Raw genomic sequence first — 27212 nt, 5'->3', positions numbered from 1 at the left:
ATGACTAAATTGTAGAGAAAATTTTAAAAAATCTAAATTGGAAAGAAAATTTTAAAAAATCCTTAAAAAAGCAGTTTCAAAGTTGATGATACAGACTGTAAATTGAATGGAATGTAATTAATTGCATAATGTAACACCTCCCAGTTTTTAAGGGCAAACATGCCTGAATTTAATGAAAGTCACCCAATTTGAGCAAATACAGAGAGTAGAAGTGACTAGGACACAGAAATCCTCAGTGCTTCAGCAGTGCCTCATTTCAGCACCCAACTGGTTACTGGGGCTATTCATTTACTGGGATGACCAGAGTAAATGAATTCTCAGCATGGTACCATGGCAGCCTCTTGATAGCTCAGCTCAGAGGATCCACTCATTAACCTGCCAGCCTCCAAATCCCAGAATGCCTCCTTGCTGACCGATCTGACCGTCTGCTGTTGCCGATGGAGCCCCTCCCATTTGCACCTGGGATGCTTTGTATCCCGTCCTTTCCTTCCCACCCCCATTTTCCCATCAGCTTGCCTGATACCAGCTGTAGGCCATGTTGTATCTTACACAGAATCGAACGCCATTAATGTTTCAGCGCCTGGAGCCGCCATCCCCAACACAGGAGGCGGGACAGGGACTCAACGGCCTTCCTGAACCACACTCAGACCCTGCCAACAGTCTGTAAGTATTGTGCTTTCACACATTCCTCTCTTTCATGATGTGTGCTTCTGTCTATGTCTTTACTTTAAAAGTGAGAATTTGGAGAAAGCTGAGGGCACTGAATTAAGTAATGCATTGAATTTATGTACACTGTATTCTACATGAATGAAATATACTGATGTGCCAGAAGTCATGGGATAGCAGTTGGTAAATAGACTATCAAGAGCCGTTACTTCAGGGACGGCTCGGGAATGCCCACACCTGAATAAACTGTGAGGTGTTATCTTGTGAGTGAGGTTGAATGCTGGCCAGCATGCTCACGACGAGGCAATGTGAACGAGGCATAATAGTGGGTGCCAGACGCATGGGACATTCTATTTCCGAAGTTGTGCGGGCTTTTAACATTCGTCTGGCTAGAATTTGTAGACTCACATCTACATTCAATGCAGGCCCCACATGCATATCCTGCAGGTCAGTGCAGCGTTCTTTAGCTTCCATGGGATATGGGAGCAGAAGACCTGCGAGAGTGCCTTTGTTAACACCATGACACCGGACACAGCGCCTCACCTGGGCTCGTGAGGTTGCTAACTGGACCTTAGAGGACTGGCAACATGTGGCGTGGTCCATTGAGTCACGGTACCAATCGTTTCGGGCTGATGGTTGGGTTTATGTGTGGCGCAGACCCCATGAAGCCATGGACCCCAGTTGTCAACAAGGCACTGTGTAGGCTGTGGGTTGGGTCTACTGGCCTGTCTAAACACATCATTGACCGGTGACTGCTTGGTGACCATTTGCAGCCCTTCATGGACTTCATTTACTTCCACAATGATGGGATATTTCAGCAGGATAATGCACTGTGCCATTGGGCCCAAGTTGTCCAGAATTGGTTCGAGGAGCATTCCAGAGAGTTCCGACAAATGGTGTGGCCTTCATATTCGCCCGACATGAGCCGAATCGAGCATTTATGGCATGTCCCTCCAGACGTCATCCGTCCACTTGTGGAATCAATGCCATGTCGAGTTCCTGTACTTAGACACTCTAAAGGGGGTCCTACACGATACTAGTTCCTGTTCCATGGCTTTTGGCACGTCAGTGTATATTAAATCAACACATTTTGTCATATGTTTGGCAAAAATTTTGTAATGTAATGTAATTTTATTCATGTGGAAATAATGTGTGTTAAAGCATTCAGTGCAGTGTAAATTCAACATGTTCGCTTTTTCAGTCTATAAGCTTATCACTGAGACAAAAGGTCTGGTCTAGTCTTTTTGTGCCAGTGTCAGGCACAGATTGACCACATTCTGCCCCAGTGTGTTCTGTTATTGTCACATGAGCCTAAGCATGAGATTTACAGGCCATGTGCATGGTAAAACCCAAAATATGCCTCTCTTCCTCATGCACATGCATTTAAAGGAGGGCCGCGCAAAACGTGGGAGGATCGCACAAAAAATGGGTGGAGATATTACATGTGGTGCTGACCCTGCTCAATTTTCTAAAGTTTAAGAAACTTACGCCGCCAGTGTTGCATTGATTGTCATCTGCCTATTAAAACGTAAAATTTGGGTTTTAAAAGACGTGTTATTAAGAGACATCCTTTCAGAATGGCAGTGGTTAGATGGAAACACAAGCCTCGAACATGGGCTGTAAGAACATGTTTACTATCAGAATAACACTGTCTAAACTCTTGGGACCAGAACTAAGTGTGTGAGGTGGCTGCGAGGTGTGATATGTACTCACAGTCCGTGTTATCGTTTCACAAACTCTTCCAAACTCCTAGGTGTATAAGAATAACGCCCCTGTAGAATGTTTTAGTCTCTTTTTTTAGTCACTGTCTCTTTGTCATTTAACTTGTATTTCACTTCACAACGTTAAAACCCTGTGCCTCAAGAGTTAGTAGGTTGTCATACGGACAAGGGTTAGTAGGTTCTCATATGGACGTTGCACCCAGAATATCTGGTAGATATATGGTCAATTATAGATAAATGATTTGCAACAAATGGTTTAAGTAATCAGCATGCAGTAATTATTAACAATTGAAAGTATATATATAACACAAGTACACATAGCAGTCACTGTAAGTGCTTACAAGGTCAATAGCATGAATATCTCTTATCAATTAGCTTTACTGTGGAGCAATGTTAGTGAAATACAGACCTTTGTAGGAGTGCAATGGAGAAAAAGGCTGTGATTGCACATGTCTGTATGTATTTTAGGGCGGTGGATGGAGGCATCCCAGAGAGCCAGTCATGGGTGACAGCCAGAGCCCAGGAGATGTCTCAGAAAGCAGGAAGCTGGAGCCCAGAGGGTCCGCCCCCAGAGAACACGGCTGAGAACCGGCCCTCTTCACAGGTAAACTTAAAAAGTTAAACTTTGATTTTTCAGTGAACAAGTCATTTAAGTGTATGATACAAGAAAACCACATTCAGGAATGCATTCAGACTTACTGTCAGATGCTGAAATAACTTCTGTTTAAGAGTTTGACACCTATTTACCTATTTAAGGTTAAGATTTAAGGTAATTACAATAAATTTGTTTTTAAATTTATGTTAAGACTTTTTATTTCAGTTTGAGAACTGACAAATACTTTTTTAACTGTCATCAATCAGTAAACTATTGTTTACCTAGCACTGTTGGAGTCTGTTTTTTTTTTTACTGTATGAAATATTGATTACTGGTTGTCAGAATTTTTAACACCTTAAAATCAGCATTTGTGACAGGTTTTATATTAGTCTAGACATAGTTTACTTATGATTTTACAGCTTCACTTGTTCACAGAATTACACGTCATGCAAACACCTTGTCATACACTCAAACATGCACTAATATTGACATGAAAGAGGTTAGTCAATTACGGGCATTTTTTAGAGATTTTTGAATGTTTAGCAAGAAAAGAGCTTCTGGCTTGTATTGAAACACTTTGACGAGGTGAAACAGTACAGGTGTTTTGTCGCTGTGCTCCTTTAATATCTGCACAAAAAACAGCTAATACTTCCTTACTTGCCTACTTTTCCCTATTAATAACATGATTCCACTTTGTAATGTCACATTTATTTTGCAAACACATGAACAGAAATATACTTCACAGTTCAGTGGCCTTATTACTTTGATAAAACAAATCAGTAATCAGTGATTTGCATTCAGAATGAGAGTAAGCTCTTTCAGAAACTATCACAGTCCATCCCACAATAAAGCTAGCAAGGGGCTTGTTTTGTACAGTGATAGAAAACACAATAGCACACATCTATTTTACTAACAGACATGGACATCTATGCACATTACAGCTGTAACTACTGTACAACTACTCTGGGCGAATGTTTAAATAAGTTTTATAGGGTTAAATGTTATTTACATGAGTGATGGAAGAATGACTCGTGTTATTTGGATTTTAACACTCACACAACAGCAGGATTTTCACAGCCTCCACAGGACTTTTTAGCGTCACGCCACTCCACATATGCGCGCACTGGAGATTTGGGACGTTGCCGAATGAGTCAAAAAATGTTTCCTGCTTCCAGCAGTGTTTGCTAACAGAGCTGTTTCCAGACTATTTGTGGTGGGTATATTGCTGGAGTACTCTGTTGCCATGGCAGTGATGGACCAGTCTGTCTGCCCTCCCTCCATGTGCATATAGCAGACAGTGACTGAGTCTGGACTCCGTGGAACATCTCACCATTCTCTTTCTCTTCTGATCGCTCCTGTTTTTCTTCCAGTTTCTCTGTGTCTGCCTTTGACAGTAAAAAAAATCATCTCATCTCATAAGCTCATCCATGCTCAGCTGTCTGGGAGGGATGTTTGAACCCTTCTGGACTTCTAAAGGCACTCCTGTCCGGCTCTGCTAACTTTGTAATGCTTATGTGGGACCAAATACCACTCCTCAGTGTGTGTGTGTGTGTGTGTGTGTGTGTGTGTGTGTTTTAGGGATTTAACTCTCTGATCTCACAATGATTTGATTACAGTTCTTCAAAAACGATGCGATGCCTCATGAAATGTCAGATTTGAACTAAGTTCACTTTGAATACTTTGGTACAACTCAGAAATGTTTGTAAAAATACACTGAATTCTCAAATGTAACTAGAGGAGCTGTTTACACATTAAGTGATTATAAATAATAAAAACAAAAGTCAGTGTATTGGAAAGTTGTTATACTTTGGACAAACATTGAGCCTATATCTCACTGAATATTGATTATGATAGATTCTGATAATCCAAAGTCATTACAGTCGAATCGCCACCTTCACACATAGGAAAAGCAATTTAATGCATTTTTAGACTCCTAGTCTTTATGTATGTGAACGTATGTATATGTTGTTACTCTGCGTTCACATTAGCAGGCGACAGATTTTTGTCAGCCTTATGCACATTAATTATGACATGGTAGCTACAACAAATTAGTCATAAAAAAAAAATCATAGACATGTGGGTCCTGAATTTCCAGCCTTCACTCTCTGAACTTCGTGTTCCTTTTAGGATTTTGTCCCTATTCCCAACTGTATCACACAAAAAATGGAAAGGAAACTTACAAACTTATAACCCTGATCAATATGTAGCTTTTTTTTTTACATTTTCTCATCAAAAGCTTACATGCAACAAAAAGAGCTGCTCAGAAGCACCCACAAGCAAGTTGGGGCGACATTAGCAACTTGTTGCCTCCTAATGTGAACATATGGTGTGGGAGGAGTGAGTGTGTGCCTGTGAGTGGTTGCAATGCTAACAAGATTTTATACAGCCCTCTTATTTATGAACTGCAGTCTCCTACAACCTGACCCTTCTATCTGACCAAACCAAAAAATTCACCTTGTTCACATGTGGCCATATTGCTAATCAGACAGGGTGGGAACACAGTAGTTAGTCAGCAGCTATAAAAAAATAGAACATAAATTACACTATGCGCTAGATTCTTACACTTTATACTGTATTGTGTCTTCACAATATAGTGCCTGAATATGTAAGTCAAACACCATTTTCGCAAATTACCGCACACATTCCTCACGTCGTTAAATTCATACCTAGGTTAGCAGGTTATGTTAGCAAACTAAAGTATACTATAACATACTCAGGTACCTTTTTTTTTAAATCCTTAGCTGCATTCTGCAAATGTCCTAACACAAAGTGTCTCATAGAAATACAGTTATTTAAGACATCTAATTCATTACAAATTTTGGAATATACACACTGCAACAGCTTCTAATGGCCCCTACTGGGTCTGTTGACAGTACACATCTCTGCATTTCCCACAGCCAAAAAAAGTGGCAGATATTGTACTGAAGTACTCGCTTTTATATACTCTGTGTTGTGTCTAAAAATGGCCATATAATTCAGACGACAAATTAACTTGCTAAAATTAACTTGATAAACTGATAAAGAACCACTGCCAAACATGCAGTTGAATGTATACTCAAAGAGACATCTGAGCATGTTTTTCTAAAACAATTTGCACCACATGTGTTGAAATCTACATGTGGAAATGAACTGTCCCTCCTGCAGTGATATAATTGACTATGTCATGTTGGGATAGATCACAGTCAGGGGCAGGTCTAAGAATAAAGAATGCAGTGTTTGGAGTGCTGTTTGGCAGCCAGCATACACCACAATGTGTGAATTCAAACCACTGCGTCTTTCTGGATCGAAGTCTCTTCGTCTTTTTTTGTTTGAAGTTTGTTACCACCTTAATAAGCAAAATGGCTGGCGTTTGAAAAAGGTGAATTGCACTACTACTAGAAACCTATTCTCAGTCAGGTTTTGAGGGCATAGAGCAGAGGCTGGGACCGGACTGTCCTGCCACATAATGCATCTCCTCAGAAAGGTCTCCTTCTGTCTGCGGGGTTCAGGCCTGTCTCCTGGCCTCCCCTCCCAGGCCTGCTGCCCCTGGCCAGTCACACATGCTCTCCCTCTGTTTCTGCAGACGGTAGAGATGAGAGAGATGGGGCGGGACGGATTCTCGGACACTGAGCACTTCCTGCCGATGGAAGGCCATGGCAGGGCTGCTTCCATGCCTCGACTCCCAGCAGACAACCAAGTGAGCACTTTCATCCTGTCATTTTTCCCTGTCTTCCCTCTTCTTTCCCTGCCGTCCTTTCTGTTTCCCACTGTCTGTCAGCCCTCTTCGTTGGACAAGTCATTTCCCATTGCTGCCTTTGTGTGCAATGAACGTGGCCCTCTATTGGAAGAAAATTGTTTATCTTTTCCTGTAATATGGGCATTTGGGTAAGGAAGAGGATGTGTAATAGCATTAAATTTAAAGGTATAGTTGGATGAAAATAGAATCAAAATATTGTAGAATGGTTTCCTTGTATAATGATTAACCCCTTAAACTGCAAGCTTATTATTCAGCTGTTCATTTTAAGACGTATTCAGTAAGAAGAGTAATCAGTAACTGATCTGAATTATCCAGCCGCTTTGAAACTCATTTCTGTGTTATGAAATAAGCGTCAGGAATCTAAGTGTGAGCCCACAAACCATAGAGTTTGAGGAGCTAAGATTGCTTAACTTTGAAAGCTTGCTGAGACTGCACATAGGCCCTGAACTGGAAATAAAATTTTACTAAACCTTGTGGAACACCACAAAATATATATATATATATATATATATATATATATATATATATATATATATATATATATATAAAGTAATTTATTCTCCTTTTTTGTAAATGACCCAGGGTAAATATCCATTTTAAGTATTTAAAACTATGAAAATGTGTTTGACAAGATGTATTTAAAAATACATTTTTGCCTATAAACACTAAAATTATTTAAATGCTCTAGATATGCAATATCTAGAGTACACAGTATGTGCTTTCATAACTTAAAATGCATATTTTCTGCAGGTATGAAATAGGCTTGAAATTAGACCATTCCCTCTCAGCAAATTTGACTTTTTCTTCTGTGCCTGCCCCTGGGTAGCTGAAAAATACCCACCTTCATTCCATGCCACGCCATCTTCGCTACACCATGTGCTCCAGTGATTGTCGTGGTTATTCACTCACACAATGCACATACATGCACACATGTACAGAATAACACACAGGAAATAGAACACACATACACCTGAATATTGATTTTATACCAACATCAGTTTCTCTTTTTCCCTCATTTATTGCTCCTTTCCCACTACCTTGGTCAGATGCTTATTTTACAACAAGTCCTTCCTTCCTTTTAACATCTTGCATGTCCTGTATGTATTTTACTTTAAGTTTTATCAAATATAGATGATTTACTTTCTTTTTTCAGCTTGGGATTCCCTTTCTTACTAAAGAAGTGATGGAGATTCTTGAGGTGTTATGTTAACAAGAGTCTAGCAACAATAAGCTTGGAATATTGTACATACTCTTGAGTATATTCCCCCTTTGCAAGAGTCCTCTGTAATAAAAACACATTTTCCCCTTTAGTTTGTTTTTAATTTGGAGTTCCATAACTAGTCCAGAATGATAAACCAAATGAAATGAAAACTGATTAGAGAAGTCTGCACTGAACCTGTGTGTGTGTGTGTGTGTGTGTGTGTGTGTGTGTGTGTGTGTGTGTGTGTGTGTTTGGGTGTGCATATGTTGAGTGGGCAGGGTAAATGGTGTATGTGTTACACCTGACCCTTGTGTATGACATCTCTTCATTACACGGTACTTAGGAAAGATTTTGTATGGGGCTGTCACAGTCGATTATATTAGCGATTGAGTTAATCAAGCACATATTATGTATATGAAATATACATACAATGCAATATATATAGTCCATTTCTATTATATATGTATACAATATAAATGGACTGAACCGAACAAAGCTCTATTCCGCTTTGTTTGGAAAAAACTGTAAAGCCTTTAAAATGACTTTACTTAAAAACAAAATAAAATGGGACTGAAAATGCACAGAAATGAGGTTGTTTCTTACTGTAAGAAATTTTTCAAACAATTGAAAGTAGAATTTAAAATATGCATCACAGTATGCATTCGAATTTGAAATACACATTGGGCCTTATTCACCAACCGTTCTTAAGAAGAACTTTCTTCTTAAAACCTGCTTACGCAGTTTTCATGAAGGTTCTGACGTTCACCAGTGTTTTCTTGTTTGGGATGTTTGAGAACAGAATCTACGCACGCTCAAGAGCACAAAGGTTCTGCGGTTTAAGATCACGTCACAAATCTGACGTAGACTTTTTCTTAGGACATTTCTCAAGAGCTAACTTAAGAAAAAACTTCAAGATATTGATGAATGAGGTCCAATTACATCATTCAAACTACCAACTAATTACTGCAGATTCATTAGGAATGTTTGATTAGGGATGTAAGTGAACTTCTGTGAGTGATGATAAGTGCAGCTTCATCACTAGGCTTACTGCTCTGTCAGATGTTAGCTAGGTCCAGAAACAATGAAAAGATAAGTGTTCTCAGTGTTACCTCAACAGACAAACATGTGGTGACATCGTCCACAGAAGAGAAAGGAGTCCTCATCAGCATCAAATGTTGTACCCATTAGCTCTAGTGTTAGCCTTAGCTCATCCGAAGAGGCAGTTTCCTCAGCTGTCTTTAGACCTAATCCTTGTTTTAGATGTATGTAAATGTGTGCAGCTAAATTTTTGTGCAGCTGAACGGTTTAGCCACAAGTAGGCCTACAGCCCCAGTGTTCATTTTGGCCTTCTTCCTTCTCCACTTTTAGTCTTAGAGATACTTGAATATCAAAATTATTCAGAAAGCACATCCCTAATTCAGTGATCTTTTTTTTAATTGAGTAATTGTGACAGCCCTAGTTCTGTTCAACATATAAATGTAGAATAGTCCCATGGTCCCACGCTTACTGTACATGTCTGCAGCACATTATGTATCGTAATTTTCTCTGTGTCTCGTGTACTGCACATCACTTTATCATGTTGTGTGGCGTACTGTGGCGTGGCGTCGATGGTGTTGCCGTGGTGTTTCTAACACTGCCTCTGGCCCTCAGTGTGTGTGTGCTACTGTGGTAAGTGTCTCTCCTTGTCACCGCTGCTTCTGTTTCTAACCGGATACTCTCTTTCCCTCTCCCTGTCTCTCTCTCTCTCTCTCTCTCTCTCTCTCTCTTCACTCCCTTTTCACTCCCTTTCTTTTTGGTCCTTCCCATCCCTCCATTCTTCCCCACCTGGTCGTCCTCTTTAAACGTAATCCCTCGCTCTCCTCTCTCCTCCAATCATGCATTCCTGTGACCTCTGTCGGCCGTGCTTGTCGTTCTGTGCGGTTGTCTGTGTCTTTGTGTGCTGTGCCATCTGTGCTGCTGATGCGGCTGTGTTTGTTTATGGCTGAGCAGCAGCCGAGGAGGAGAGGAAGGCATCGGGGGAATAACCTCGGTGTATGTTTTTATTACCATCTGCCACTCTTCCTCCATCCCTTCCTGTTTTCCTCCCTCCAGCCATCACTCTCTTCCATTCCTTAACGCATACACCACAAACCAAATGTATGGAAGAAAGCAGTGATTTTTAAAGTTTCACAGGGTGTTTCCATGCCCTTAAAAGTCTTAAGTTGCCTGAAATTACATTACAATAATTTTACAAATTAAAAGCCTTAATTAGAATTAAATTGTCTTATATTCAAATGTAAATGGTGGTACCTTTTAGGATATAGACATGTTTATTTATTTACTTTTTGTTAGAAAATATTTAACATCGCATAATACAAACACTGAATAGTATGGGGTAGCTATGGCAACAAAGGCTGTTAAATTTTACCTGCTGCAGAGGATACACAGAGACATGGCAATAAGTTAAATTACTTTGAAGTAGGCCTGGGCAAAATAATGGTGTTTATCGTTATTGTGAAGATTTACGTCAGAATATGTCACAGTATGCTTTTCTGAACATCATGGATATCATCCGTACTTAAAAAAAACACTTGTCAGCTGCATTTTTGATTACAAAGACAGTATAATTTAATTGGATTTAGTGCAGCACAATATGTGAAATGCTGAGTGCAAATCATTAAACTCATGATTTTTATAGTATTTTTTAAAATGTGCCACTACTTAGAAAAATACGTTGTGACATCGCATATCGTGAACACTTTTTGAAGTATTGTGATATTATCATTTTTGCCATTTTATTTAAAGCATTTTTGACATTTCATTTGAAGCATTAACAAAACCAAAATGGTAACTTAAATCATTTAAAAAATAGTTTACAATCAACAGAATGGCTTAGCAAAAACTCAAAGTTAAACCATTTTCCCCTTACCGCAGATGTAGTCGATCAGCCAAAACATTAGTGTCTAAATTTAGTTTCTTTAGTTTAAAACTGAAGCTAGAAGGCTAATGTTGCTTACAAACACTAGGAAGTCTATAACTAAATCTTTTACATTAATACATCCTCAAAACGTGCTGAAAGAAGCAAACTGCATCCAGGTCTTCATAAGGAACTATTAAAATGAACAAAAATCATTGTGTTGCAGAACACAGCAGACAGTTTGAGTTTTCAAACTGAAGATGAATGTTTATAAATAGAAACAACAGAAATCATGAACGTAATGTAGTTTGCACACGCACACAAAAGGAAGCCAGAAATCAGCAGCACACGTTTAAGAACAGACCAGGCTGTTCTTAATACGTAAACATGTTACTGTTTTAAAATAACATTTTTGTGATTGGTTTTACAAAGTGTTTCTTCCAAACTTTTGGCCTGAAGTGTAGTAACTGCTGACATCATTATTCGGCAAAGAGCCCTCTTCTATGTATCAACCATCTGTGTGCTTTGCAACCTGTATGTCCGTCTCTCTGTCTAGGTTTTGTAGCTGTCTAATGTGCTGTCAGGGCCCACCGATGCATGTGCATGCCTGCTTACATCTGTGCTTGAGTTTGTATGTGGGCGTGGTTTAGTCAGAACAATGTTTGAGTGCTATCTCTGCGATATGCGATACCACCGCCATGAGGAGGGATGGGCTGTATGCAAATTGTACCTTATAGTTCAGAAGTTTTCCATTTTTGACATGCAGATTCCTGAACAGTACCTTATTTTACATTAAAATATTTAAAACAGCTTAAAGCTGTTCAGACAAAGCCAGCAAAACGGTTTGCAGTCGCCAGATGAGGGAGAATCTCCTGTTAGCATTATAATGCAACCTGCTGTGAAAATAGTTATTTATCAGCATTACAAGGTACTTAAATTTTTATCAAAAAAGCGATTCTGTTATTAAAATAAAACATTTCTTGAGCTTTTCTTATTCTGTTACAATATTTGAGATATTATTTTTATTATTTTTTGAAAATATTCAATTGCTGCAGGCCTACATCACTGTGTTGCGGTGATCATTGCATCCCTAGATGTCTTAGGCAATAGAAAATATCGCTGTTGTTGGAAGAAAACCTTGTATCTCCATTTTTGACGTTTTTCAGTTTTTGACATAATTTTAAAATGCCTGTTGCCCTTTACATTGTGTGTAAATTTCATGATGAATGGACTAAAAGAAATGACCCAAAAGGACTTGGAAAAATGTCTGGTTCCATTGACTAACATTAAAAGTAAAGTATGTTTTTTCCTTCTCCTGTAAAGATGCGAGGTTTTCTTCCAACAACAGCGATATAGAAATGTGTGTGTGTGTGTGTGTGTGTGTGTGTGTGTGTGTGTGGGTCCATGATGAAGGGCTTCTAATGGCTAGGCTTAACCCTCTATTGCCTGCCTCAAAAGCATCTAATTCTGCCTTTTAATCTACTATTCTCCTAAATAATGTGGTTTCTCAATACTGTTGCCGTATCAGAATCTGTCAAGAACATGATCTACCAAAGCTTAATTTGTAAATTTTACTTTCTGTGTGACAAATGATCAATTTAATTTAAGCAAACACACAAACAGTAATGTACTTCACACTCCAGTGACCTTTTATCATTACCAATATGTTTTTGATTGATGATTTAAAAAGTCAATAATAGGCATTTCTATAGCGATAAAAATGTTTGTGAATGCTTGCTTAGAAACTACTGTTGAGCATCCAACAATAAAGGCAGCGTGAAGCTTCTTTAATATTGTGATAGGAAACACTGCAGCAGACAGAAAGCTCCAATTCCACGCACTAATCTGTTTTACTATGACATGGAAGTGCGTGCTCACCAACTACTACTAGATTTGAATGAGTTAAAAGAGATAAAGACACTTTGTAAGTATGTAATAAGGCCCTGAACAGGCTTCTTTGTCCTCCCATGTATGAAGTGTGATGGTATGAAGTGGGCTTTGGTTTTCAGTGAGCTGGGAGGGAGTAATGGGAGTCATTTAGAAGTTGTTGGGTAATTTGTCTTTTTCAGGTTGAATCCTGGATGCATGCGAGGCATGAACTTTGGTGCTGTTTCTCTTCAGCTGCCGTTTATGTTCTCTCCTGCTCCGTCTCTCTTTCCCTTTATCCCTGCTGAAGGTTGCATGATGGATGTGGCTATGGAGACGCTGGAATTTGACTCACTGTGTGTTTGTGGGTGTGTGTGGTTAGGTGTGTGTATTCAGGCCAAACACAATAAACTCCCACCAACATTCAGACCCACACACAGTCTTGCATACTCACACACACATAACGACACACACACAGAAAAACGTAGAAAAACACAACTGAGTTGCCAGTTAATTAGGTCCTCCTACTTTGTATCTATTCATTGGCCATTTTATCAGAAACATTATGTTAAAAGTCTACTATGTACATGTACAGTTACAGACTGTACAGCCCATATGTTGTGTCACCTTCGGCTGCCCCGCTCTTCCCCATTAGCCATTGGTCAGTTTCTGATCACAGGACTGCTATTGAACAGATACTATTTGGTTGTTCATAATGTAGGCTATGATAAACAATTACAGCTCTTGTGATTTGAAAATTGCACTCTTTTAAATTGTGATATTGTTATACAAACGATTAATCTTTCAGCCCTATTGTATAGACTTACTAACCACTTCATTGGAAACCCCTCCCTTATAGCTCCACCTTGCTCGTGTACAGGTAAAGACAGTAGTCTATCTGTTTGCACAGTTTGTGTTAGCCATCCTCTAGCCCTTCACCAGTGGCCAGTTTCTGACCACAGAGCTGCTATTGGCTGGATGTTTTAGGGTGGTGCCCCCTCTCAACCTAGCAGTGACACCAACATACGTAAAAACTCCAGAAACACTGCTTTATACACTTGAACCAGCACCACACAGATTATAAAAGTATTTGGTCAGTGGTGGTCCTATGGTGGTCCCTTTTCATTGATGAGGGCTTGAGGGTAAAGGGGTCATAGTAACAGATGGCCTACAGTAACTGTAGACATATGTGGTAGACGTTCCTGATTAAGTGACCAGTAAGCATATGTTTCTTATTAACTGGCAACTCTGTATAAAGTTCTGTCAGTCAGTCTAGATTTTAAACTCCCCTCTCAGCTTCTTTTGACCCATGACTCTTTAATCATTTGGATACTTCTCTCTTCCTTTACTCTCTCTCTCTCTCTCTCTCTGTCTCTCTCCCTTTCTCTCTCTTTCTTTCTCTCTCCTCCCTCTCTTCCCCCTCCCACACGTCAACAGACCATCACAGACAGCAGCCCGATGAAGCGTTCGGCCTCATCGCTGGGTCACGGACGTTTGGGCCGGGTGTCACGGGGCGAGGATTACGCTATGGAGCGGGTGATTCCGGAGGAAGGGCAGAGACACGGGCATCGGCGCAGAGAACGCAGCCACCGCGCCTCTGAGCGTTCACTTAGCCGCTACACCGATGCTGACACAGGTCTGAAATACAGAGAAAGGAGTACACTGATGCTGTTCATGGCTGTTGATCTTCTTGATTCTCTGGCTCTACTAATGGCTAACAACCAAAACTTCTAAACGGTTCAAAGCTATATTTGAAACAGTATGATGCAGCAAAGCCTTGTACGCTGAGATCATGTGAATTGGCCACTTTGATATCTGCCTCAAAGAACTGTTTTGTGTTTTGTGTAGAAAATACCTCAAAACACTTAAAACAAATGCTTTTTTGAAGCACTTTGAAATATTGTCTCAAGCACTCGTTGGCACCGTAGTCAACTATGATCTTTTTGCTGGCTGTGACCCGCAGGTTTGGGCACTGACCTGAGCACCACGACCCAGTCCGGCGACCTGCCGCCCAAAGAGAAGGACCGAGACCGGGGCAGAGCAAAGGACCGCCGACACCACCACCATCACCACCACCACCATGGCTCCATGGAGAAGGAGCGCTACACGCCTGAGAGAGAGCGAGGGGAGTACGGGCACAGGCCGCCACGAGAGAGGGACCGCCGCTGGTCTCGCTCGCCTAGTGAGGGCCGCGAGTGCCTCACTCACAGACAGGTGGGCTAAACACACTCACTCCCACACAACCACAGAAAAACACTGACACACACCCTCATCTCACTCCAAAGAGAATCCATCAAAACTGATGGATTTCCGAGCTTCCTTTCCACTGCAAAGCTTTTCTTTTGTCACTGGAACATGTCTGTGTGTTTTTATTGGAACACTACCTTGTTGTATACTGTATAGGGGTGGGTGATATGATGATAGGTGAACACTGTTGTAATTAAATTTTGTCACAGTGTACTTTTGTGTCATCAGTGCTTTTAGAACACTGATCAAACGCATGTATCATAAAATGACAGACCAGTTACTGTGAACACGTCTGTGAACATCAACCAGTGAATAGTAAATATATAAACTGCATAGTAACCTGGATTGGAGGGTAGCCCATTAAGACATCATCTTATTTTGCTCATTTATTTTTACCAGTTGTTTGATTGTTCTTCCTGTTCCAGCCTAAATATTTTTATACATTTAATTACATTTATTGAATTTAAAAATAAAATTCTGCTTAATGTTTTTCAGCCTTTTAAAAGTAGTTCTGTTTATTAATCTTTTCCAACTTGTTCATACACTTCGAATCCTAAAGTCAGGATTAGGGGTGTTACAGTTTGAAATTTTCACTGTATGATAAATGTAATCAAAAAATCTACTTCCATTTACTTTTATTTTAAAAAAACTTATTTTTCTGAGATGTTTTTGGCAGCTGTGCTGTTGAAGATGGTGGTTCTCATTGGGTTAACTTTGGCGAATCAAAGGTGGTATCTGACAAAAATACATAGCTAATTTGATAATATATATTTGAGTAGAACTCTTCCATAAAATCTTCCAGCTCAGTGATATTCTGCTATCACTGTAAGCTAAAACAGAGTGCCTGAGTGAAAGTACTCACTGGTGTGGCTGGTGGGCAGTGTGCATTTCAGAGGCAAACAGCTGACTTTATGTGATTAGCAGCAAACTGCGCTAAACAAATGTACATAAAGTAGACGTGTTGCTTCATTCAGAATGGCTCTTGGATGTTTACAAAGTTGTTGCTTGGTTTAATAGCATGTTTTCCATGTTTTGGTAGCTACAGTATGGTATATTACTGACTAGAAATGCAGCACTTGTTTACAACAGATGTGGACTGCAGAGTTAATCTGTTGCTGCTTTGAAGTTCACATTCCCGGTGTACAGCAAAATTATATTTCGAGTGTCTTCAACAGTGAAGTAAATTCCTACGCCTTGGCACAGTAACAACTCTAGCAAGGGTACGTGTACATATATGGCGAAAATGCCTTGAAGTATTGCAATTTTATAATTTTTCATATCGCCCACCCTTAATACCGTATTCAGGCAATGAGAGCCTGAAAGAATGTTGCATGGCTGCTGATGCTAATCTGACACAAACAGTTCACAAACCTCACAGAGAGCCTGTATGTGTATGAGAAACATGTCAGATTGACTTTGAAGCTAGTTTTTTCACCGTTCCAATGGAATTCAACTCCTCTTCATTTGTTTTCTCCTTTTTTGTTTTGTTTTCTTTTCTGTGTCCTCTCTTTGTGACATGTCGCTTCTCAACGTTGGGTCGTTTGTTTTCTTTCGTTATTTGCGTTTCGTCATGCTGCTCTCCCGCTTCTCAATGTCTTTCTTTAACGCCAATCCACTCTCACTCTCCTCCCTCACTCTTTCACAACTTCACTTTTTTTCCCTTTACTGCTGTTGTGTCGTTGTCGTCTTGTACTTTCTCTCTCTTTTTCTCTTTCTCGATCTCTCTCATTTTCGTCTGTGTGTCTCTCTCTCCGTCTCTTTCCCACTTACTCTCTCTCTCTCTTGCTCTCTCTCTCTCCCTGGTCTTGGTTTTTTGTTTTTTTTTCATCACTTTTCCTCTCTCTTTTTTACCTACTCCTATCTTCCTTTTTTTGCCCCCTTTTTCTCTACCTCTCCCTGGTATCTGTTTTCACCCCTCTTCCTCCTTCTCTTTACCTCTCTTCATCTCTCTCTGTTTCCCTCTCTCTCTATTTCTCTCTCCTTTTTCAACTGGTTCTCTTTCTCCTCTCCTCTCTTTCTTTTTTCATGTCCCTCTCTCTCCCCGGTATCTCTCATTTCACTTTTCTTTTCCTCTCTCCATCTCTCTCTCTCTCTCTCTCTCTCTCTCTCTCTCTCTCTCTCTCTCGTGTTGTGGGATAAATTTTGTTGTTCTTTTGTTTTTATTTGCCTTGTTCCATTTTCGTGTAGGGCAGTAGTTCAGTGAGCGGAAGCCCCGCCCCCTCGACGTCCGGGACCAGCACGCCCAGGAGAGGGCGCCGCCAGCTGCCCCAAACCCCAGCCACCCCGCGGCCCCATGTCACCTACTCACCTGTGGTCCGCAAACCTGTGGCCACGCCCCCTTCCGGCCCTCAGACCCGCCTCCCCACTCCCACACCACCCCACCATTCGCTGCCCCCATCACACCATGGCTCTCCTCGGCATGGCCGCTGGTGCCCGGGCACCTCGGAGGGCACGGTGATGGTGGGCGATGGTGGTTTCTATGATGACCAGGACTATGATTTTGGCCGCCATGAGCCTCCGGCCTATGATCAAAGCCCACCCGCCCAGGGCAACCCCCACCACCCTCATAACTCTCCGCACCCACGTTCACCCAGGACTTCCCGCCATGTTCCCGTCCAGCAGGGCCAGCCAGTACCCCCCCCAGCCCGCCGGATGCCCAACGGGTACCGCTCCTCTTCACCCTCCCCCCACCACCACCCACCCACACACCCTGGACCCCACAAACCCCCACACCCCAGAGGGCCCAGGAAGGGCCTGCACGAACCCTACAGTGAGACTGATGAGGACGACTGGTGCTAGCCTCTGGGGAAAGGGGAGGGAGGGAACAAGGGGAAAAGGGAACAAGGGAGCGCTTCAGCACTCGCTGAAATGGGACTCTGCCACAGAAGAGGCCACAGCAAAAGCCACAGCGAAGGCTATAATGAAGGCCGTCTTGAAGGCCGTCTTGAAGACCACCATGAAGGCTACAATGAAGGCCGTAACAAAGGCCAGATGCTTCCCCAAGTCTGCATGCTCCAGGGAAGCACTAAGTGTGCTTGGAGGCTCCAAAAGAGGAAAATCAAGGCATGATTCTTTCCTTTCTGTTCTTTGTGTTTTCTCTTTCCTCTGATGTTTCCCTGCAAATGTTTTGGACTGCTTAAAGTGAACATAAGGACAAGGGAAGCATAACATGGGGAAAAAATGTAGGTAAAAAATACCAACACTGAAAGAAGAAAAGAAAAAAAAGTGGACTTGCATAACATTATAATGCAGAGGAGAAATGTACTGCACTCTTTTCCAGACGCATCGTTCATGCAGAAAGTGACGCATCACAGTCACCACTGGCCAGAACTCTCACTTGAGTTGAGAAGCTACACGGAGAATCGACACTCGCTTTACACAACTTGACCTGGAGCTCCGTCTAATTGCAAAAATCCACCCACATGTTGGGTAATATTGATGAGTTTTATCATCTGTGTTTACTGTTAATAATTATTTCAGTAAGGGTGAGGCCACTGGCTGTTTGAGTGTGTGTGTGTGTGTGTGTGTGTGTGTGTGTGTGTGTGTGTATGAGGGTGGGTTTTTGCCAAAAGTTAGGGGTCAGGCAGGGGCGCACACACACCCTGACTGAGTTTTTGGGAACTGTCATGGCTACCGACCCCACCAAACTCAAGAGAGAAGAAAATACAAAAAAGCGAAAAGAGGGGAGGAAAAAAAAATTAACAAAACGGTCTTCACTCTTTCTTCTTCTACGGCTTCTTCTTCTACTTCTTGTTGGAAACATTGGAGCTTGATTCTTCTGTTGCACTGCTCAGCTTTGTTTGAACTCCTAGAATTAAAAAAAAAATCCCTCGGAAAAATCCTGCATGATTGAAACAACAGCAAAAGAAAAAAAAACAAACAAAGAAACTTTGAATGGATTGGGGAGGGGGGGTAAATTTCTTGGTCCTTTCTTTATGTCTGTGAAGTTCTCTCTCTCCAGTCCCTGGCCTCCCTCCCTTTCACTCCTCTCTGAAATCATCCCTCGTTCTTTTAGGGATGGCACAAAGGGGACAAGAGGCAGACACCACCTTCAGATTTCTTATTACAGTATGGTGGGAGCGCTTCCCACCATGGTTTTATAACAGATACTTTGCCAAACAACCAAACTACCAAATAGTAATAATAATAAGAATAATAATAATAATAATAACAATAAAGCAAGAACGTTGTCAACTCAATAGCACAATTATTTTAAAGCTGACATCTTTTAACATTCCTTTTGCACTGTATCAATTGTTTGCTTACTTGCACAAAATTGACAGACATGCAAGCACACTGACCCCTCACAAACATGCTCACATCCACTTTGAATACATGTATATACACAATTTACGTGAACTCTTTTCCCCTTACTCCAGTCTTCCAGGGTGTGATGGAGTGAGAAGGGAGCGGAGGAGGAGAGAAGAGAGAGAACCACTTCATCTTTCTATTAGATTTGTTATTAAAAACGTTGTTTATACAAAGAAAAGATACCAGAATGACGATAACGGCAATGATGATGATGATGATGATGATGTCGATGCTTTGATTTCATATCTAGTTTTCGTTCTTTGACTCAGCTGTGCTCTTCGTATTGCCATATTTGTTTCAGTGTGGTTCTGTTCGTGTGGTACGTGGAGCTCTGTGGCAGCAATGCATTCTGGGCCATGGTAGACTCACCTCATACCTCCAGCTGATTTGCTCTTTAGCAGCTAATTAGCATGGAGACTCGTCACTGACTTAAAAAAAAAAATGAGCCACATACTGTCCTGGAATGTAAAGACAGCTATTTTCCTAGATGCAAAGAGAAGAAATAAGGTATGCTGAGTAATATATGTATATGAAATGTGAATCAATGCAAATGTAAATAGTTCAAATTTTAAGTAACCTGAGCTCAAAAATCTACAAAAAAAAGATATTTTTGATGAATAAGATCATACAGAATTACTGATGGTACTTATATCAGAGCTTATATCAGAGCTGGAGAAGACATACACACATATATATATATATATATATATATATATATATATATATATACATATTATATATACAAGAGTTACCCAGAACATGTTATCTATTGACTGTCTTAAGTAAGAGTGACCTGTATGAGATAAGAGATCATTCACTGTGGGAATCCCCACCAAACTGGTCATCTCCATGTAATCTTTTTAGATGCCCCTTTTTTGTAGAAAGGCAAACAGTATTTTACCATTTTAGATTGATTCCATAATAGTTTCTTTTTGGTGAAATGTTAAATGTGGACACTGGGGTTGGTTTATGCTAGCATAATGTGACTGGCATAATGTGTAAATGTATATCTGAAGAAGGAACAGAGCTCCACTACCTCTAGCGTATCAATAGATGGCACTGTGCTCCACACAGTTCTAGCCTGTAGTCCTGATTCACACTCTTGTCACATCTCTTTCTGTTCCATGTCAATTTATGTCGATGATCTGTAACACTGGGAGTAGGACTTTTAATGTCTGTCACCGACGGTGCACCATTCTGTGTTCAGGACATGTAACACAGCCAATCCAACTGCACAGGAACATGTAACACAGCCAATCAAATTGCATGGGTGAAACAATGACCGGGCCTTTTCTGCCAAAAAACTCTTGTCTCTTGTGTCCCGCTGATCTTTGTGTCCCTTTTTGCGGCCCGAACGTAATCCTGTTCCTCTGGTCCACACAGTTACACTGCCAAACAATACTGTCCTGAAGGACGCTGCGGTCCTTCTGTATGTAGCATTCGAGACTGACGTGCAGAACCACTTGTGGTCACATTTCACAGTGAATAATGCTTGTACCCCTGTTTGCGTGAGGAAAGGCAGCGTTTTTTTTTTTTGTTTGTTTTGTTTTTTCGTTTACACTGAATTTACTGACCGCTGGGGTGGGGGGCTTCCATTAGCAGAATCAGCTGCACAGGCTTTTTTCAGGCATTTTCAAGCATTTTTCAGCCGCTACCACTGGAATCTTTGAGACTGGAAAAGGATGAAGGCTCCCCTTGCTAGTTTGACATTCTAAATAGGAAAGGTTTGTAGGTCTGGGAATGTATCACTGACTTAGTTGCTCAGTGCCTTATTCACCATACGTTCAACATGCACTACTGCTATCTGTCTGTCTGTCTGTCTATCTATCTATCAATCTATCTATATATTTATCTTTGTTGGGAGTATACAAAATAATGAGAAAGAACTCATGTTGAAGTGACCAAACTACAATTACATAGCAATCTATTTGTATTTGTTTATCAGTTACAATTGCATTTGTATGTATATTCCAGTTATCTTTTTTCCTATCAGCAAAGTTTTGAAATCAAAAGATTTATGTGCTTCTTTACCTGCTATATCTCAGAAGTTCAGAGGTTCTCAAAAAGCAGGTACACTGACCTCAGTTGTATCTCAAAGGAAATACAGTAGAACATCAGGCAGGTTTGAACGTGGGGCTTTGACGAACACTTTAAGACACAACAGCTGCTAAAAGTCACCAAACAATGCCTTAAAATGGCTACAGAATGCAAGTTCAATCCCTGTGACCCAGTTCAACCAAATCTGTGTCAAAAGCTTTTCAAAGCCCAGAACGGAAACGGCCTAATCCAAAGCCAGTGGCCGAGAACACAGAACCTGACCCGTTTAGCGTAAACTCTCAATCTTAGAACAGTGGGAAAAAAGGAATTGAAAATGATGAGTCATGATTTAGTTTCACACTGCTGGTTTGCATCTGTTTGTCGCTGTAAAACACATCCTGATTTTTTTTAGCAGCTATTGGTATATTTTGTTTGTTTCCATTATTTTGTCTACCCCCTGTATGTATCTAGCTGCTCTCTTCTGTCTTTTCTTCTAGTGTTCTTCACATTTGTCTACTTTCTTATAAGACAAACACTGAAAATACTAAAGGGGTTTAAATGAGGGTTAACCCTTAAATCAGATACCTATAAATATGCAATATACCATGCGCAAGGTAGTTTAAGCAAGTGGGAGCCAACATTTGTAGCAAGGTGTGAGCAAGAGAGAGAACGAGAGAGAGAGACAGACATAGAGAGGCCAGATTCACTGTGTGGATGTTTTTCTTTTCCATTTTTAATTAGGTGTTTGTTTGCATGCAAGCTCTAATTACACATATGCAGTATTGGTACAAAATATGCAAACGCAAATGAAAATGTCAGTTTGACAGATATTCTTCAGTCTAAATCCCTTTAAACTGTGTAGAACATGAATGATGGAGTATTGTAAGCCTCAGTAAAGCAGTGCACATTTAGAATACACTGGTCACAATGGCGCAACATGGTATTCGCATTTGCCAAAAGACTGTCTGTTCGATGCATTATAGCACTAAATATTATGATAATAAAGATATTGTTATTTACAGTAGGAAATAAATGTCCATATTCATTTAGGTAAGATCAAAATGACCCTCTGAAAAAGAGTTTTGAAAGAGGACATTAGACTAAAATAGATAAGAAAAAAAAAAACAACAATAATTTAGGTGAAGGTCTGAACAAGAGCAAGAAAGCTCATGCAGAGAAATTGGCAAGATATGGTTATCGCCAAGTTCCTCCACTGAATGGGATCTATGAGAGTCCAGGAACAGGAAGATAGGGGAAAAAAACTAAACCTGATGTTGGGAATCATTTAGACACATCAATAAACAGGAGACTCGAGAACAATATAGGAGGGTTTTGGCAACCAGTAAGAAAGGATCTACAACTGACTGTCAGACCCAGATAAGGAGAGATTTATCAGGCAAAGTTTAACTAACTAAATAAAATGCGAAGGAGCTCCGCAAGTCTGGTATCCGATACCTTTGATAAAATTTGTAATCAAGTAGAAGCAGACCCTTATCCATATGCTTTGCTCCCTGGGAGAGCTTTTATTGGCAACCTTTTTGTCCTGCAGCAAGATAATGGTCCTAAATCCCAAGTCACAGTAATTAAACAATATCTAGAAAACAAGTAATAAGACGGTAATCTGAGAGCTTTCAACTGGCCAGATCGAAGTCCAGACATGAAAAAATCAAAAAGCTCTTTAAAACCTGCAAGAGCTTTCAGATGAGTTTCAGATCATGTGGAGAAGCATCCCATTAGCTCAGTTTTTGTTTGTATAGCCCAAAAGCTTTCTAGAAATGTTGACCCTCTTGTTGAGGGAGACGGTTTTAGGAAAAACTCTGTAAGAGCGTAAGGAAGAACCAAAACTCAAAAGGAGAAACCATGATAGTGTTTGCAGTCTTATTATGTTTCCCATGTAAAAGATATACTAGAAAGGATTTTTAATGGTGATTGACCATTTTCATTGCAATTTTGTCTAAGACTGGGCTGAAAAACTGGCGCGCAAGATTTTGTACTAAATATTTATCATATTTGTGCAGTTGGCCACAAATTGATTACTGCCTTAATATATTGTCTCCTATTTTTGGCATTGGCAAATGTAATTTGATCTGAATATTATGAATTATAGTAAGATGTATGCAGATCATGATGCTCACCATACAGTTGTTTCAGGGGTGTTATATTTTGTGCCAGTCCTGCATATTTGTGGCTTTTATGTTTAATTCATTCCCTTTGTGTGGACGGAGGTGTGTGTGTGTGGTTGTGCGTGGTCAGTCTGGACAGGCGATTCCCTCCTCACCCTTGTCAAAACACACCACCACCAAACACCTCAAACCCCCATCCAGCTGATATCAGACGAATACCTACACAATGGTAACCAGCAACGTAGAAGCCACCATGGAAAAAAGAAAAATACAAAATGCACCAAAAAAAGGGGGAAAATTTGTTTTCAGAACAAAAAAAAAAGTGAAAGTATTTACTTCCAGAACTGCATGTGCTATGTGCATGCCACACCATGGAACTTCATCTTCAGGAATTAAAAAATTAAAAAAAGAAGAAAAAGGAATAGTATTATTGAAGTACATGAGTATAGATCAATGTTTTTAAAGGCAAAATGTTCCTTTTCTTTCTATTTTTTAAAACAAAACAAAATAAATAAATAAATAAAAACACTGAAAAATGACCAAAAAAAACTTAAAGAGCCAAATGACTTTGGTGCAAATTGTTTTATGTTTATTTTATTTTATTTTATTTTCTGCAAACTTGAAGGTGAGACACTCCAACACTATGTTCAGGACACATCAGAATAACTGTCAAAAAAAAGAAATAAAAAGATGTGGAAAACACGACTGTTGTTGAGTTGGAAAAGGCGACGATTGTGTTCATACACATTTATTCACACAGCTGTCTCAGTCTGTCCATCTATTGCAACTCAACTGTTTTTCTCTTTTTCTGCAACCGACAATTTTATGATTTCAGGAAAAAAAAATCTTTTAGAGTACATTTATCTATCTGTCTATTTATCTGACTGTTTATCAGTCTATTTAGACATCTGTAGTCCATCAATATAAACATCTGTCTATTCTAATATCTGTTTATTCAAGCATCTTTATCATTGATTTGATTAGATTTTTTTCTCTATCTATCTATCTATCTATCTATCTATCTATCTATCTATCTATCTGTATCTCTATCCAAACATCTGTCTACTTTCTATTCATCTGTCCATCCAAACATCTGTCTGTCTGTCTATCTGTCTATCTATGTATCTGTCTGTCTGTCTGTCTTTCTATCTGTCTGTCTACCTATCTGTCTGTATCTCTATCCAAACATCTGTCTACTTTCCATTCATCTACCCATCCATCCAAACTTCCATCTGTCTGTCTGTCTATCTATCTTTTCAAACATCTCTCTACCCTCCATCCATCTATCCATCCATCCATCTATCTACCTACCAACCTGTCTGTTCAAACATCAATCTATTCAAACATCTGTCTACTTTCCATCCATCCATCCAAACATCCATCTGTCTGTTTGTCTTTCTATCTATTCATATCTATTACACACTACAGTTTTTTTCTCTTTTTCCCTCTTTCTGTAACAGTTCATTTATTCAATTCAGAAAAAGGCTCCTTTTAGAGAACAAAGCATAATAGAAGTCACTCTATTTTCTTCCCCCTGTGTGCTCCATTCGCTTTGTTCCAGTGACACATTATAGTTAAATGGTTCTGCGTGTGTGTCTGGCCCCACTTCACCTTATTGATCAGTAGATTTTAGCCACTCATGGCCCATTCTAGCACACAGAAGGAGAGATCTGGTGATAAAGAGAAGTTTGTGGAGTAGCCTAACCTTATACTCCAGTAAAAGTAGCGTTATTTCTGCGAATAATGACTGTAGGAAAAAAAATCAATTTCCAAAAAACAGCTAAAGTAGAAGTACAAAAGTAACAGCTCAAAAACCTACTTAAGGACTACGTTCCTTATAGAACAGCATTGGAACTTCTTGGCACAATCAGCATCTATCAGTGTTACAACTGAATTTTTCGGCTCCATTCTTCTCTTTTTGGTCTTAAATAAAATGCTAAAGCTCTAAAATGAGATTTATGAGCAACAGTAAAAGCAGCCCAGGAGCTGAACCAACACAACAGAATGAAATAGAACCCTAAAAACAGAAAGTTAATGATTGAAATGGAACAAAGTGGGAAAATAGACTTTCTTCACTAATATACTGGAGCAGAATTGATTAAATGAAGTAAATAAAATATTGTGTAAAAACTATTGTCATTTGAAAATACTCTGGAAAGAACAAATCCATCAGAAGTGTACTTGACTACTTGGAACTGAGTTAGTGAAACTTATTGCATCCCACATCGGCCAATAACTGCAACATGTACTGCCGTAGGCTTTGCGATGCATTACTAGTCTAAACATTTTATCTTTGTTTTCCATTTCCCATTATCTATAATCTCAGTTTTGAATTCTGCCTTCATAGACGCTTCCATGTTTGAGTGCACAGTTTGGCTTTGGGCCCTGCGTGAAAGTGCACAGGGAATTTAGACGTTTTCCCATTGTTTAAGCATGTGATTTTGACAGGGTCCAGTGTTAAATTGCACCACTTCTTGGGTTGACGATATCACTACCACCGACAACAAAACAAAGGAACTCTTTGTTGTGATTTAGTAGTGAGAATTCTGTTCTGATAACAGAATTAATGCAGCCCTTTAGTGTTGGTTAGTGAGCCCCTGCTTCTTCTCACCTCACCTCCTCATATGAGACAAAAGTCAAGGGTGACAAAGCTTCACAAAGACAACAATATAACATGATAATTATAATTCAGAAGCGACAGCTGATTAACGATAATAATTACTTGGCTTTGTATACAGAGAAAGCGTTAGTGATATCACTCTACTATGCATTAGCATAACCATAGTGCTTAGGAAAATATTTCAGGCTTTAACGGCTTTACGCAGTACATTTTGCATACCTGATAACAGAAATACTACAGTATTTACCTCATATGAATACGCTTACCAGACTAGTACACTGCAGGGAACATATGGTATTAGCAATATGTGCATAAGTCATGTTAATTGATCATCAGCTAAATATGATACAGTACAACTGTAGATAATGAACCCAGGAACATACATGTAGAAACCTGGTGATTTCTCATGTTCTGGAAATATAGAATTTATAAAGACTGAAATGAGGCACAGTCTGATTCTCACCTCCTCAAATGAGACAAAAGTCAAAAAGGAGGAGGAGGCAACAGTGCCAACACAGGCTGTATTATGGAGAAGAATGTTGTGTGATTACAACATTATAACACATACAGGTTTTTAACACTGTTATACCTCCTACTGTCTGATTAGCAATTGAAAGCAGCAAGAACCCATGTGTCCTGTGTTCTTGAGGGTCCCTGATCCTGAAGTGTTGCTAAATTGGTGTTTTTCTTGCTCTAACACACCTGATCCATCTTATCAGGGAGGACTTTGTTATGTTAAGTTGAAGTCTTTAAATGACTGGCAATTCAACTCGGACTTGAGACTAAAGACTTGTGAAAGCCTGAGATAAAAACAAATAAAACCAACCCTAACCTTTACTTTCCTGTCTTACAGATGTGACTTTGCCTGTCAGTTTTGCCACGGTCATGCTCAGTAACTGAGGCAAAAAAACTTAAAACGGTTGGCCAACATGCATGTAAGTATGCCAGCCAGCAAAATAGCCGAATTAGTTGCCATTTAGCTGAATTTTTAGTTACATGCTATCAAACTACAGACTGACCTGCTGTTTCAAGTTGTTTTGCTTCTTTCCTTTAAACATCACGTTTGCTGCGTGAAGTGCCTCAGTTCTGTCCTTCAGACTGACGGTTTTTCTTTAATGAAAGGCTTGTTATTTGAGCCCGTGTTGAAGCCGGCAGGTTTTTAGTAGGGTTTTGCTTTCGTGCTGTGTAATACC

At 40.0% G+C, this 27212-nt stretch overlaps 1 protein-coding gene across 1 annotated transcript in view; it reads left to right on the top strand.

Annotated features, from left to right (window-relative positions):
• Positions 1 to 18473, top strand: part of cacna1aa (calcium channel, voltage-dependent, P/Q type, alpha 1A subunit, a) — a 141510-nt gene extending 123037 nt beyond the window's left edge. Inside the window, 7 exon segments of the mRNA XM_036563030.1 lie at positions 554 to 663; positions 2856 to 2991; positions 6545 to 6658; positions 9912 to 9950; positions 14119 to 14317; positions 14645 to 14895; positions 17116 to 18473. Of these exon segments, the coding sequence (XP_036418923.1) occupies positions 554 to 663; positions 2856 to 2991; positions 6545 to 6658; positions 9912 to 9950; positions 14119 to 14317; positions 14645 to 14895; positions 17116 to 17727 (1461 nt within the window). The 3' untranslated portion in view covers positions 17728 to 18473.
• Positions 18474 to 27212: the final 8739 nt, after the last annotated feature.

The sequence above is a fragment of the Colossoma macropomum genome, unplaced genomic scaffold (assembly GCF_904425465.1).
Source record: "Colossoma macropomum unplaced genomic scaffold, Colossoma_macropomum, whole genome shotgun sequence".
NCBI classification, from domain to species: Eukaryota; Metazoa; Chordata; class Actinopteri; order Characiformes; family Serrasalmidae; genus Colossoma; species Colossoma macropomum.
Note: the sequence above shows the minus strand (reverse complement) of the source record. Positions and strands in the feature narration are given on the sequence as shown.